At 52.1% G+C, this 12959-nt stretch overlaps 2 protein-coding genes across 3 annotated transcripts in view; both read left to right on the top strand.

The window, feature by feature from the left end:
- The first annotated feature begins 275 nt into the window (after positions 1-275).
- LOC128848230 (zinc finger protein 436-like) overlaps positions 276-12959 on the top strand; it is a 51831-nt gene continuing 39147 nt past the window's right edge. Inside the window, exon 1 of the mRNA XM_054048085.1 lies at positions 276-299. The gene's annotated coding sequence lies outside the window, so the exon portion shown is untranslated. The remainder of the gene's footprint in view (positions 300-12959) is intronic.
- Positions 1072-6617, top strand: LOC128848229 (zinc finger protein 436-like). 2 transcript variants are annotated; one of them, XM_054048083.1, is made up of 4 exons: positions 1072-1134; positions 1630-1756; positions 2380-2493; positions 2810-6617. In XM_054048083.1, exons 1-4 carry the CDS (start codon positions 1078-1080, stop codon positions 4345-4347), a joined length of 1836 nt encoding a protein of 611 aa, XP_053904058.1. In that variant the 5' UTR covers positions 1072-1077; the 3' UTR covers positions 4348-6617. The 2 variants fall into 2 exon arrangements, with proteins under 2 accessions (XP_053904058.1, XP_053904057.1); XM_054048082.1 differs by having other exon boundaries at positions 2807-6617.

Genomic DNA, 12959 nt, shown 5'->3' with positions numbered 1-12959 from the left:
CCCAGGAGCAGCTGGGAGGCGGCTCTGGGGGGAGCGATCGCTGGGCTCAGGCCCGGCAGCAGAAAGTGACTCGCAGCCGCTGCGGGGACTCTGGCTCCAGGCTCCTGGCGAGATCCCCGAGCCCCGGCGGCTGGTGCTGGGAGCCCGGAGCCCGGGCTGCAGCCGGGAGAGGGGAATCTCCAGCAGGGCCCTTCCCGCTGCTCCCCAGGAGCCTCTCCCAGGGCAGAGCCCCCAGCCCGGCCAGGCCCCTTCCCGGCCCGGCCCGGCCCCTGCCCCAGGGGGCCCCGCTCGGAGGAAAGGTGAGAGAGACCCGCCCGCCGAACACCCGAGGTGCAGGGGGAGGAGGATAAAGAGGGGCAGGGGGTGAGGGCAGGCTGGGGGGGGGGCGCAGGAGGCGGGTGCTGGGGATGCGGGGGGCAGGTTGGGATGGGGGCGGGGGTGCACTGAAGGGAACATGGGGCGATGCGGTGGGATTGTGGGGCTGAGGGGAGCGATGCTGGAATTGGGGAAGATGTGAGTGGGGGGCACTGCGAGGGAAGGGGTGTGTGGGGAGACTGGCGGGGGACAGAGGCAAAAACCCATCCCCCCACACCCTGCTCCCAGTGTGTTATTGTCAGACACACCCGTGCTGGTGGGGTTTGTGTCTCATGAGTTTTGGGGTCGCCCAGGGCCCTGGTCTGATTTCTGGGCAGGATTCACATCTCAGCCACACCGGAGTCACTGCTGCTTTGGGCAGGCAGGGAGTGTGGATGGGCCAATGGGATCAGCCTCTGCCTGCCTGTCCCTGGGGGCTGCTGGGGAGTCCAGGGCAGCTCATTCTTTAGGTGATGCCATCAGAGGGCTCCTGCTGCTCCTAAGGGAGAGGAGTTTACACGGAAGTGTGGGAAAATCCCCCAAAGTGGCCCCTTTAGTTCTGCTTTTTTTCTAGCATTTGCTTCAGAGATACTGTTACTGGGAGGGTCTGAAGAGTTTGGGAGGGTATCACGGTGTTACATGGACTGAAGCCCCTTCTGTAACCTCCCCCATCGTCCCTCTTGCCCTGACAGGCTGAGGAATCACGTCCACGTTTTGCTCCAGATGGGCCCGTCTTCCATGAGACAGGGAAGGGAAATGTCTGTGATGGAGCCAGCTCAGGTAGGGGATTATCAGGGAGCTCCTGGGCAGGGGCAGGGAGGAGACAGGGTGTGATAAACCTGCTGATTTTCTGAGTGGGCCCATTGGTGATGGGGGAGGGGAGACGGGACATTCCCCCATTTCTCAAACAGGATATAACACCATTGCACAGGGCTGGGAGTGAGACCCCACTAGCCACAGGCTGCTGTGAAATATGAAGGGAAGCTGTTGGGATTCCTGTCTCTGGCTCAGAGCTCTGCTTCCCGTATCAGCCTGTGTCTCGCAGGTGTGTGGGAAATGAGGAGACCCTGCCCTGCTCCGTGTGCTGGGGGGAGACAAGTAGCTCTCACCTTCTCCCCATCCCCTGAAGCCTCCTGGCTGCTCTGAGCAGGGTGGGGGTGGGATTCTGCTACTCTGTCGCTCCCAGAGCTTCCATATCTTTATCTGTCCTCACAGATAACTAGTGGGATTGTGGCTGGAGCATCAGGTAATGAGTGGGGGCTTTTGGTGTTCCAGATGCCAGTGACCTTCGAGGAGGTGGCTGTGTATTTCACCCAGGGGCAGGGGGCTCTCCTGGACCCTGCTCAGAGAGCTCTCTACAGGGACGTCATGCAGGAGAACTACGAGACGGTGACCTCACTGGGTAAGGGATTCTTGTCCCCTCGGTTATTCGAAGTCGTGGGGTCTGCATGTCTAACTCTGTTCAGGTTCTTCCCTGGTCAGTTAGCTCAGAGGCGAATGGGTTCCATAATGCACAGCTGCCGTGTGAGAGAGACTTGCATCTCTGTGCCCTCTCCAGTGGGACATGGGTGTCAAAACACAATGGACAAGCTAAACCATCCCCACCCTCCAGCTTTCAAAGGGGCATAAATCCATCATTGTCCTGTCTGTGTTGTTTCACAGCTGCACAAACAATCCCTGTTCACCTCCCTCCTTGGGAATAGCTCCAGCCATGAGGAGGGCTCTGGGCTCTGCAGGTTTAGAAAGAGGCAGGGGTTTAAGTCCAGAGCTGTGTGTGAGTCAGCAAGGCCCCCAGAGTGCACAGATCTTGGGAAAGCCTGGTGAGGGTGTAGTAATAATTCAACTCACCTCCCCAGATAACTTCCTCTGCGCAAGAGACTCAGTGACCATTTTCCCGTCCTCTTGGATTCCACGTTCCTCCAGCAGAGCGCAGGGACAGGTTCCACTCACGGAATGTCCTTTCTGACAAATACTCCACCAGTGCTCCATGCACCCTAATCTGGTCTGATTTCACCCTCTGCACAGGATTCCCCCTTCCCAAACCTGAGCTGATCGCCCGGCTGGAACGAGGGGAAGAGCCCTGGGTTTCTGATCTCCAAGTCTGCGAGGAAAGAAGGCTTCTGAGAAGCACCCGTACAGGTGAGGACTGACACAGAAACCATCTAGGGAATGAAGGAAAAAGGTTAGGATCCCAAAATATGGTGTGAGTAAGCACCCTCAGTTCTTCCTCATCTCAGTCAGGACAGGGCTTCACTCATCAGATATAGCTCACGCCATTCCACCCAGCCTCTTCTCTGCAGGAGTTTGCTTCCCAGCTTTCCTTCCCTGTGAGTGTTTGGGTGGGATGTGGAGGCGGAGTCCCGTTGCTCAGTCTTTGTGTTGGGTTTTCCCTTTGTGCTATTCCTTTTTCTCCCGAGCACAATGACTCCTGTCTGGATTGTGTCTCTCCCAGCAGGTGCTGAGCGAGGGAGTGAGAATGAGGCGGGGAATCATCATGAGGAAGTTCCTGGGGAACTGGAACCACAGGGGACCTTTGTGAGAAGAGCTGAAGGGAATTTTTCCCAGTGCTTGGAGCAGGCAGAAGCCTGGGGAAGTTGGCACAGGTCAGAGAGGCTTCTGGGACACCTCCCAGGGAAGAAAGTGGATGAATCTGTTAACGGTGGGGGAGGAGAGGAGGATCCCACAGCGCCGCAGACAAATCCCAAGAAAGAGACACCCTGGCACTACCTTCAGTCTCTCGAGTGCGGGAAATGTTTCATATCAAAGACACAAATAATTAGACATCAGTTAAGCCACACAGGGGAGAGACCCCACAACTGCTTGGACTGTGGAAAAAGTTTAATAAGAAAGTCAAACCTTGTTAAACATCAGGCATTACAAACAGGAGCGAGACCCCACAAGTGCTTGGACTGTGGGAAAAGTTTCACAAGAAGGTCACACCTTGTTTATCATCAGGCAATCCACACAGGAGAGAGACCCCACAAGTGCTTGGACTGTGGGAAAAGTTTCATACAGGGGTCAGACCTTGTTAAACATCAGGCATTACACACAGGAAAGAGACCCCACAAATGCTTGGACTGTGGGAAAAGTTTCATACAGAGGTCACACCTAGTTCACCATCAGGCATTACACACAGGAGAGAGACCCCACAAGTGCTTGGACTGTGGGAAAAGTTTCATACAGAGGTCACACCTAGTTCGCCATCAGGCATTACACACAGGAGCGAGACCCCACAAGTGCTTGGACTGTGGGAAAAGTTTCATAAGAAGGTCACACCTTGTTAAACATCAGGCAATCCACACAGGAGAAAAACCCCACAAGTGCTTGGACTGTGGGAAAAGTTTCATACAGAGGTCACACCTAGTTCGCCATCAGGCATTACACACAGGAGCGAGACCCCACAAGTGCTTGGACTGTGGGAAAAGTTTCATAAGAAGGTCACACCTTGTTTATCATCAGGCAATCCACACAGGAGAGAGACCCCACAAGTGCTTGGACTGTGGGAAAAGTTTCATAGAGCGGTCAGACCTTGTTAAACATCAGGCAATCCACACAGGAGAAAAACCCCACAAGTGCTTGGACTGTGGGAAAAGTTTCATACAGAGGTCAGACCTTGTTAAACATCAGGGAATCCACACAGAAGAAAGACCCCACAAGTGCTTGGACTGTGGGAAAAGTTTCATACAGAGGTCACGCCTAGTTCGCCATCAGGCATTACACACAAGAGAGAGACCCCACAAGTGCTTGGACTGTGGGAAAAGTTTCATAGAGGGGTCAGACCTTGTTAAACATCAGGCAATCCACACAGGAGAAAGACCCCACAAGTGCTTGGACTGTGGGAAAAGTTTCATAAGAAGGTCACACCTTGTTCAACATCAGGCAATCCATACAGGAGAGAGACCCCACAAGTGCTTGGACTGCGGAAAGTGTTTCATATGGAGGTCTGACCTTATTAAACATGGAAGAATCCACACAGGATCTAAACTTCTGTGACACGTGTCAAGAAAGGTTTAAGCAACTTGCATGTAATTGACTCAGGGTCAACGTTTAGAGAGAGATTTTAAAAGTGTGTCCACCTTAGATAGCTAGAGATTGAAATGTAAATGTGTATTTTCAAAGACTTGGAAGAAGAGGGCAAGTCATGTCTGGGTAACCTAATTGCCTTCTATGACGAGATAACTGGCTCTGTGGATGAGGGAAAAGCAGTGGATGTGTTATTCCTTGATTTTAGCAAAGCTTTTATATGATCTCCTACAGAATTCTTGCCAGCAAGTTAAAGAAGTGTGGGCTGGATGAATGGACCATAAAGTGGATAGAAAGCTGGGTAGATCGACGGACTCAACTGGTAATGACCAATGGCTCCATGTCTAGTTGGCCGCCGGTATCAAGAGGAGTGCCCCAAGGGTCGATCCTGGGGCCGGTTTTGTTCAGTATCTTCATTAATCATCTGGAGGATGATGTGGACTGCACCCTCAGCAAGTTTGCAGATTACACTAAACTGGGAGAACTGGTAGATACGCTGGAGGGTAGGGATAGGATACAGAGGGACGTAGACAAATTAGAGAATTGGGCCAAAATAAATCTGATGAGGTTCAACAAGAACAAGTGCAGAGTCCTGCACTTAGGATGAAAGAATCCCATTCACTGCTACAGACTAGGGACCGACTGGCTAGGCAGCAGTTCTGCAGAAAAGGACCTAGGAGTTACAGTGGATGAGAAGCTGGATATAAGTCAACAGTGTGCCCTTGTTGCCAAGAAGGCTAATGGCATTTTGGGCTGTATAAGTAGGAACATTGCCAGCAGATCGAGGGACGTGATCGTTCCCCTCTATTCAACATTGGTGAGGCCTCATCTGGAGTATTGTGTACAGGTTTGGGCCTCACACTAAAAGAAGGATGTGGAACAATTGGAAAGAGTCCAGCGGAGGGCAACAAAAATGATTAGGGGGCTGGAGCACATGACTTATGAGGAAAGGCTGAGAGAACGGGGATTGTTTAGTCTACAGAAGAGAAGAATGATGGGATATCTGGTAGCTACTTTCAACTACCTGAAAGGGGGTTCCAAAGAGGATGGATCTAGACTGTTCTCAGTGGTACCAGATGACAGAACAAGGAGTAATGGTCTCCAGTTGCAGTGGGGATAGTTTAGGTTGGATATCAGGAAACACTTTTTCACTAGGAGGTTGGTGAAGCACTGGAATCGGTTACCTGGAGAGGTGGTGGAATCTCCTTTCTTAGAGGTTTTTAAGGTCAGGCTTGACAAAGCCCTGTCTGGGATGGTTTAGTTGGGGAGTGGTCCTGCTTTAAGCAGGGGGTTGGAGTAGATGACCTCCTGAGGTCCCTTCCAACCCTGATATTCTATGATTCTAAGAGGGGTAACTGTAGTAGTCTATGTTTAGCTATCCAAAGTGTTCCTGTATTCTGTTAAATCAGGGATCAATAATTCAGTGATTATGCCCATGTCCCATGCCACTTGCCCAATTCCAGCTCAGTCTCTTTGAATTCGCTGGGGGTAGGGGCTGAAGGATGGAGGGAAAGTTTATAGCTGAAATTTTGCAAGGTTAGTGTTAATCGGATCTGTTCCGCTTTCCTGCTCGGACATTTTCTCTGGGGATCCCAGAGACGGAAAGGAGCAGGTGTTACTATCTTGAGTCCGCATCCCCATGGTGACTCTCTACGCTATCAATTATGAAAATGTGGGCAGAGCATCCCAATGGAGGCACAGGAATGTGTCAGGGGAGGCACGATCTGTGTGGGTTGTTGGTTTTTTTTTTTTAAAGAGCACTGGCTTTCAGCCCCAGTTGGCTGGGGCTCATGAGGAAGGAACAGGCCTATCTGGGAGGTGGGGATAAATGCTCAGGCTCTCAAACCCAGGTGGAGCAGCAGCACAGAAGTCGGGGTGGCAATGGGGTGATAAGTCTGCTGTGAACAGCGATATTGAGGAATATCACTCTTCACGTGGCCACCCTAACTTCTGTGCTGCTGTTGGAGGCCTTCAGAGCTGTGCACATCGCCAATGACTACTCTGCCTTTAGAGCTGGGTGGTGATATATGTGCTTTTCAAGGTGGGGGCGTAAATGACCACAGACACCAAGGTGGGGGTGGCAATGAAACACATCTGAGAACCACTGGTCTACACTCTTATGGGCACCACGTTTATAAAATGATAAATCTTCTGCAAAGTATGGCTTGTGAGGTATCATGGGAAAAGTCATCATCTGCTGAATATTATTGTCCCATTAAAATGTGTCTATCAGCACTGTCCATGGAGCTCTGAGAGTTTGCTGTATGTTTGTTACATGCTGTAAAGCTGGAAAACGCCCACAGACGAGCTCCTCCGAGACAATGTCACCTGCACACCAGCTCGGTGCTACGTGGCCAGTAATTGCTCAGCCGGCCGTTCACCAGCTGTGGAGCTGGGAACAGGAGAGTTACAATTCTCCGGAAGGACGGCTGCACGCTCACTTAGGCCACAGACTGATTGTCGCCTGCCCCCCGACTGGGGGATGAACCTCAAAGAGGAGAGTGGTATAAAAGCACAAGGGAGAATTGCCTCCATTTTTACCTCTCCTCTCCCATCTTTACAGAAGGCAACAAGATGGCTTGAAAGGCAACAGGGGCCTTGGAGTGGGGAGGATGGACCAGGGCTGGAAGGAAATCCAGGCTGTGTACTAAAAACTATGAACTGCCTGCAACAGCAGGTGGGGTGAGAAAACGTGCTTGCTTCGTATTTTCCTTAGGCCTTGGCTACACTTGCAGATGTACAGCGCTGAGAGTTAAACCTGACTTTGTACAGCTGAGTAGGGAAAGCGCTGCAGTCTGTCCACACTGACAGCTGCCCAGCGCACTGTCGTGGCCACATTTGCAGCATTTGCTGCGCCATTGGGAGCGGTAGATTATGGGCAGCTATCCCACAGAGCACTTCTTCCCATTCTGGCGCCGTGGGTTGGGGGAAGGAGGCGTGGGTGCAGGGGATTCTGGGTCCGGTCCCAACGCCCCGTTATGCATCGCTTCGCATCCCAGAAATCCCTTTGTTTCCATCCACCTTTAGCGCCATCTTTCAACGGTTTCTGTGCAGCGTGATCTGTCTGCAGGAAATGGAGCCCGAACTGGTGAGGCGTATGCTGACTTATCTCATCAGCACGTTACGTTTGGCTGTCGAACTATTCCTTAAGATCCAAAGTGACAGTGAGAGTGAGGAGTCCGACGATGCTATCGAGCCGCGTAACGCGTACGACACAAAATTGCTTGTGTTATCCATGAACATGCTCAGCACCGTGGAACACCGCTTTTGGGCTCGGGAAACAAGCACCAAGTGGTGGGATCACATCGTCATGGATGTCTGGGATGACGAGCAGTGGCTGCAGAACTTTCGGATGAGAAAAGCCACTTTCATGGGACTGTGTGAGGATCTCGCTCCCACCCTGCGGCGCAAGGACACGAGATTGAGAGCTGCCCTGCCAGTAGAGAAGCGGGTGGCTATTGCAATCCGGAAGCTGGCAACTCCAGACTGCTACCGGTCGGTCGCAAACCAGTTTGGAGTGGGAAAGTCGACCGTTGGAATTGTGTTGATGCAAGTTTGCAAGGCCATTAATCGCATCCTACTTAGAAGAACCGTGACTCTGGGTAACGTGCAGGAAATAGTGGATGGCTTTGCACAAATGGGGTTCCCTAACTGTGGAGGGGCGATAGATGGGACACACATTCCTATTCTGGGACCACCCCACCTAGGATCCGAGTATGTTAATCGGAAGGGGTATTTCTCTATGGTTCTCCAGGTGCTTGTAAATCACCGTGGGCGTTTCATTGACATTAACACAGGCTGGCCCGGAAAGGTGCATGATGCACATATCTTTCGGAACACTTGGCTGTTCAGGAAGATGCAGGCCGGGACTTTTTTCCCAGAGCGGAAGATCAGGGTGGGGAAGTCGAAATGCCCATTGTGATCCTTGGAGATCCCACTTACCCGTTAATGCCATGGCTCATGAAACCCTACACAGGGAGCCTTGACAGCAGCAAGGAACGGTTCAACTACAGGCTGAGCCGGTGCCGAATGACTGTGGAGTGTGCCTTTGGCCGTTTAAAGGCCCGCTGACGATCTCTGTATGAGAAGCTGGACTTGGCCGAAAACAGCATCCCCGCGGTTATATCCGCGTGCTGTGCCCTCCATAATATTTGTGAAGGGAAGGGTGAAAGCTTCACTCAGGCATAGACCTCCGAGGTTCAATACTGGAGGCTGAATTTGCACAGCCAGAGGTCAGGGCTATTATAGTGTCCCAGCGCGGAGTTGCAAGGATTAGGGATGCCTTGAGGGAGCAATTTGAGGCTGAAAACCAGCAGTGATATCTGGTGCCCTGCATGGGAGTGAAGTGCAGTAGTTCCAATCTTTAGGAATCAGTGTTTGCTAAGCAGACAAGCAGACTTGCAGTGCCTGTTTATTTCCTGGGCTAAGGAGTCTTTTACTTTATGCAATAATAAAAAATGTTTTCAAAGCCAAAAAATCCATTTATTAAAAAGAAAACAAATTTATTTATTGAAAAGAAACAAGGGGGTGGAGTGGGGATCGGTACAATCACAGATTCGCATATGTCCTGTCTGGTGTGCTGTGCAGTGAGTGCTGCACTTCAGGACAGCTATCCTGCATGGTGATGGGGGTTGAGTGCAGAGGGTAAGGGTCGTGGTTTTCAGAGCTGCGTGGTGAAGATACTGGTGCTGGAGGCAGCTGGTGGTGTGAAAAACACAGAAGTTGGGGAAAGTGGGTTGGAGGTGACAGAGGGGCACAACGGAAAGGGTTTTGGGACAAGAGCTGTCGGGGGTGGGTCGCGTTTGCATTTCTGGTACTGCTCCTTCTGCATGGCTACGAGCTCCTGGATAGCGTGTGCTTGGCGCTCCAGGATGCTTATGAGACGATCCGTGCTTTGCTGCCAGTGCTCCATGCTTTGCCTCCAGTGCGCTACGTTTTCCTGGCGGATCCTGCTTCCTCTCTCCCTCCAGTTCTGTGCTTTCTCATTCTCTTTAATAGATTGCCGCATCACTTCTTGCAGCATGTCTTTGCTTTTTCGCCGTCTCTTCCTGAGTCTTTGCAGGCTTTGAGCAGGCGATAAAAGGGACGGCTGAGGTCTCAAGGTTGATGCAGCTGTATAGGCAAAATGCAACATTTAACAGAAGCAGCATTGTTTATACCAGACAGAGTAGTGATTCCCCCCGCACTTAAGGAGTAGAAAACACACAGGGTCTACACAATAGCATAATTTTCCCGTCCGAAACAGCACACATATCCCACGGGAGCCTCAAAATGGTGAGTAAGGGGGACTGATTGTTTCAGGGCTGGGCTGCACTGTCCTCTGGGTGTCTGTGCCTTGGGGAGAGCCAACAGCTTCAGGGGGCACCTAGACTGAACACTGTCCAAACATTTTCCACAGGAGTTCGTCCTGGACGATATCTCGCTGCTGAGGGTGACCTGGGAAGCAAGGGAGGGTCTTCTACTGCAATGCGGCTTCTGCCCTGGCCCATATGCAGCTTGCCTGTGTGCAGCAATGGTCCCCACGCCCCTTGCGGCACAGTGGCGCGGACACGTTAGCCTGGCTGGGACAAGGACCACGGTGGCTCTCCTGATAAACCTGCGCAAGCGCATTGCACGCGTTCTGGATGAGACATCCGAGGACGTTACCGAGGCCGATTACCGTGATGTGATAAACCACATCAATGCACTATTCTTCATCTAGGCATGCATGCCTAACCCTCCTCTCCCAAAGAGCCCGCACAGAAAAAATTCCTTCCCGGAAAAAAACCCGCTTACCGGGAACCTGCCCTTCTGTTTGTCCTCCACCAAGTACCGGCCGCTGCGACTGGCTACCTTCCTCCTGGCTCGAGAAGAGCTCCTGGCTGCATGGCTCCAGGGACTCTGGGGTGTCTCCATCCGCCCCACCACCCTCACTCCCATTTTCCTCCTCCTCCTCCCCCCCCACCGGCTCTGAAGTGTCCATGGAAGTGCTCGGAGTGGAGGTGGGGTTAACCCCAAGTATCGCATCCAGCTCTTTGTAGAATCGGCAGGTCACGGCGGGAGCACCCGAGCGGCCGTTTGTGTCGCGGGCTGCGGTAGGCACTCCGCAGCTCCTTCACTTTAATCCTGCACTGCAGGGCATCCCAGTCATGGCCCCTTTCCATCATGTCCTTTGATACTTCCCGAAGGTATCGGAATTCCTATGCTGGAGCCCAGCTGGGACTGGACAGCTTCCTGCCCCCATACACTGGTGAGGTCCAGCAAGTCGCCATTGCTCCATGCTGGGGCTCGCTTGGCGCGTGGAGGCATGGTCACCTGGAAAGATTCGCTGATAGCACTGCACGCCATGCCAGGCTGAGCAAACAGGAAGGGGATTTTTAAAATTCCCGGGGAATGTAAAGGGTGGGTCACATGATTGGTTACCTGAGGCCAGGGCAGTAGAGTTTGAACTGATGACCAGAGTGGCTAGAACAGGCTTTGTGGGATACTGCCGAATACTTCTGGAGGCCAGTCACAGCGCATTGGATGGCCACGCTGGCGCCGCAGCACTGCAGCAGCAGTGCAATAGACGCTATTCCTCTTGGGGAGGTGGAGTACATGCAGCGCTGCAACCACGGAGATACAGCGCTGCAAATGCCTTGCCAGTGTGGACGGGGAGTGAGTTACAGCGCTGGGAGCGGCTTTACAGCGCTGCAACTCGCAAGTGTACCAAGGACTTAGATTGGTAAAATTTAGGATTTAAAATGCATGTTTTAATTTTATAGTTTTATCCGGTTCTGACCTTTTACATCTTTCTCTCTTGTAATCCCTGAAAACCCCCTTGCTCCAGTTCATAAACTGGTTTTAGTGTTTTGTCTGGATCTGTGTGTTTTCATTGAAGCGTTTGGGGGATTTGACTGGAGAGAACAAGGCTATGGCCTAATCCGGCCCCTTTATGGGGGCGACCCACTAATTACTGAGTTTGTCCAGTGCAGTGGACAGACTGAGCAGTCCAAGATGCACATTCCCGGGGTGCAAGGCTGGGAATAGAGAACTGGCTGATGTTGCTGTGTTGGTTGGTACATTCCTGAGTGTCTGGCTGGTCGCACTCAGTGCAGTGCAGCCAGGAGTGACTTTGAAGGCTGGTGGCTGTGTGGGAGCAGAGCGTGGAGGGGTTTGTTGTTCACACAGGGAAGCAGCAGGGTGGATTTGATTTAAATCACTAGTCAGGAAGACTTGATTTAATCATGGTTTTCTACATAAAAATGTATTCTTGTTGGTTGTTATAACCTTAATACATATTCTTCACAACCAGGGCCAGTGGAAGGATGTTTCGCGCCCTATGTTAAACTTCCACTTTGCACCCCCCGTCCCTGAGCCCCCTGCCCTGAGGCGCTCTCTCCCCGTGGCAGCTCCCCTCCGCCGCCTTGAGGCGCCCCCCCCCCGCGGCACCTCCGCCCTGAGGCGTCCCCCTGCGGCAGCTCCCCACCTCCCACCCTGAGGCACCCCCCCGCCCCAGCTCACCCCTGCCCCGCCTCCTCCCCGAGCACACTGTCGCTGCTTCACTTCTCCCGCCTCCCAGGCTTGCGGCGCCAATGAGCTTATGCACCGCAAGCCTGGGAGGCTGGAGAAGTGAAGCAGCCACAGCGTGCTCGGGGAGGAGGTGGGGTAGGGGTGAGCTGGGGCGGGGAGTTCCTCTGCGTGCCGCCCGCCCCGCCTCCTCCCCGAGCACACAGTCGCTGCTTCACTTCTCCCACCTCCCAGGCTTGCGGTGCCTAAGCTGATTGGGGAGGAGGTGGGGCGGGGAGTTCCCCTACATGCCGCCCCACCCCCTTTCTGCAGGCGGCCCTCTCCGCGCTCCACTGCCCCAGCTCCCTCTGCCTAAATGCCAGCAGCGACTGGGGCGGCCAAAGACCCGGCTGCCACGGTCGCTGCCGAAGAAAATGGTGCCCCCGAAATCCTCGTGCCCTAGCGGTCGCCTAAATGGTTGCACCGGCCCCGTTCACAACGCAGAGATAGATGTAGGTTTCATTTTTAGAAGGTCCACACTGTACATTTGTAAACAGTGATTTATTTTGAAAACTTTTCAGATGAGTTTTACAGCTATATCCGACAATGAATGTTTGTTTGGTTATTTCATTACCAAAGGTAATTGAAGCAGATATTTATGAAGTCATTAGGAGTGAACTATCTCCAATTCAACAGGTTAATCATTAATAGTTGGAGGATTTTCTTGCCATGCTGTATTAGGAGGAAATCATCACCAGACAGACATTTAAATTGTTTTATTTAACTAAAACAACAACGTTCTGTATTCTGGATTTGTTTCTTCAACAGCAAACATATAATATTTTAACAGAAAAGCGAATGTCCCTCTCTTCTCACATTTGTCTCCAGACTTCTCCTCCTCCAGATGTGTTCTGCCTCCAACCGTCTGGTATTCATTGAACGTTTTTTTGTTTTTTTTTTGAAACTTTGCAATTTTGGAGAGCTGTAAGGGATTAACTCTGTACACAAATTTGCAGAGGGACAATAGAGGTGAGGTCTGTTATTTCTCACCTCTGTATTTTAATTTATTTTAAAACATTTTTACTGTTAACAAGCATGTTACCTTTGGAGACACA

This window comes from Malaclemys terrapin, chromosome 13 (assembly GCF_027887155.1).
Source record: "Malaclemys terrapin pileata isolate rMalTer1 chromosome 13, rMalTer1.hap1, whole genome shotgun sequence".
Taxonomy (NCBI): Eukaryota; Metazoa; Chordata; order Testudines; family Emydidae; genus Malaclemys; species Malaclemys terrapin.
Note: the sequence above shows the minus strand (reverse complement) of the source record. Positions and strands in the feature narration are given on the sequence as shown.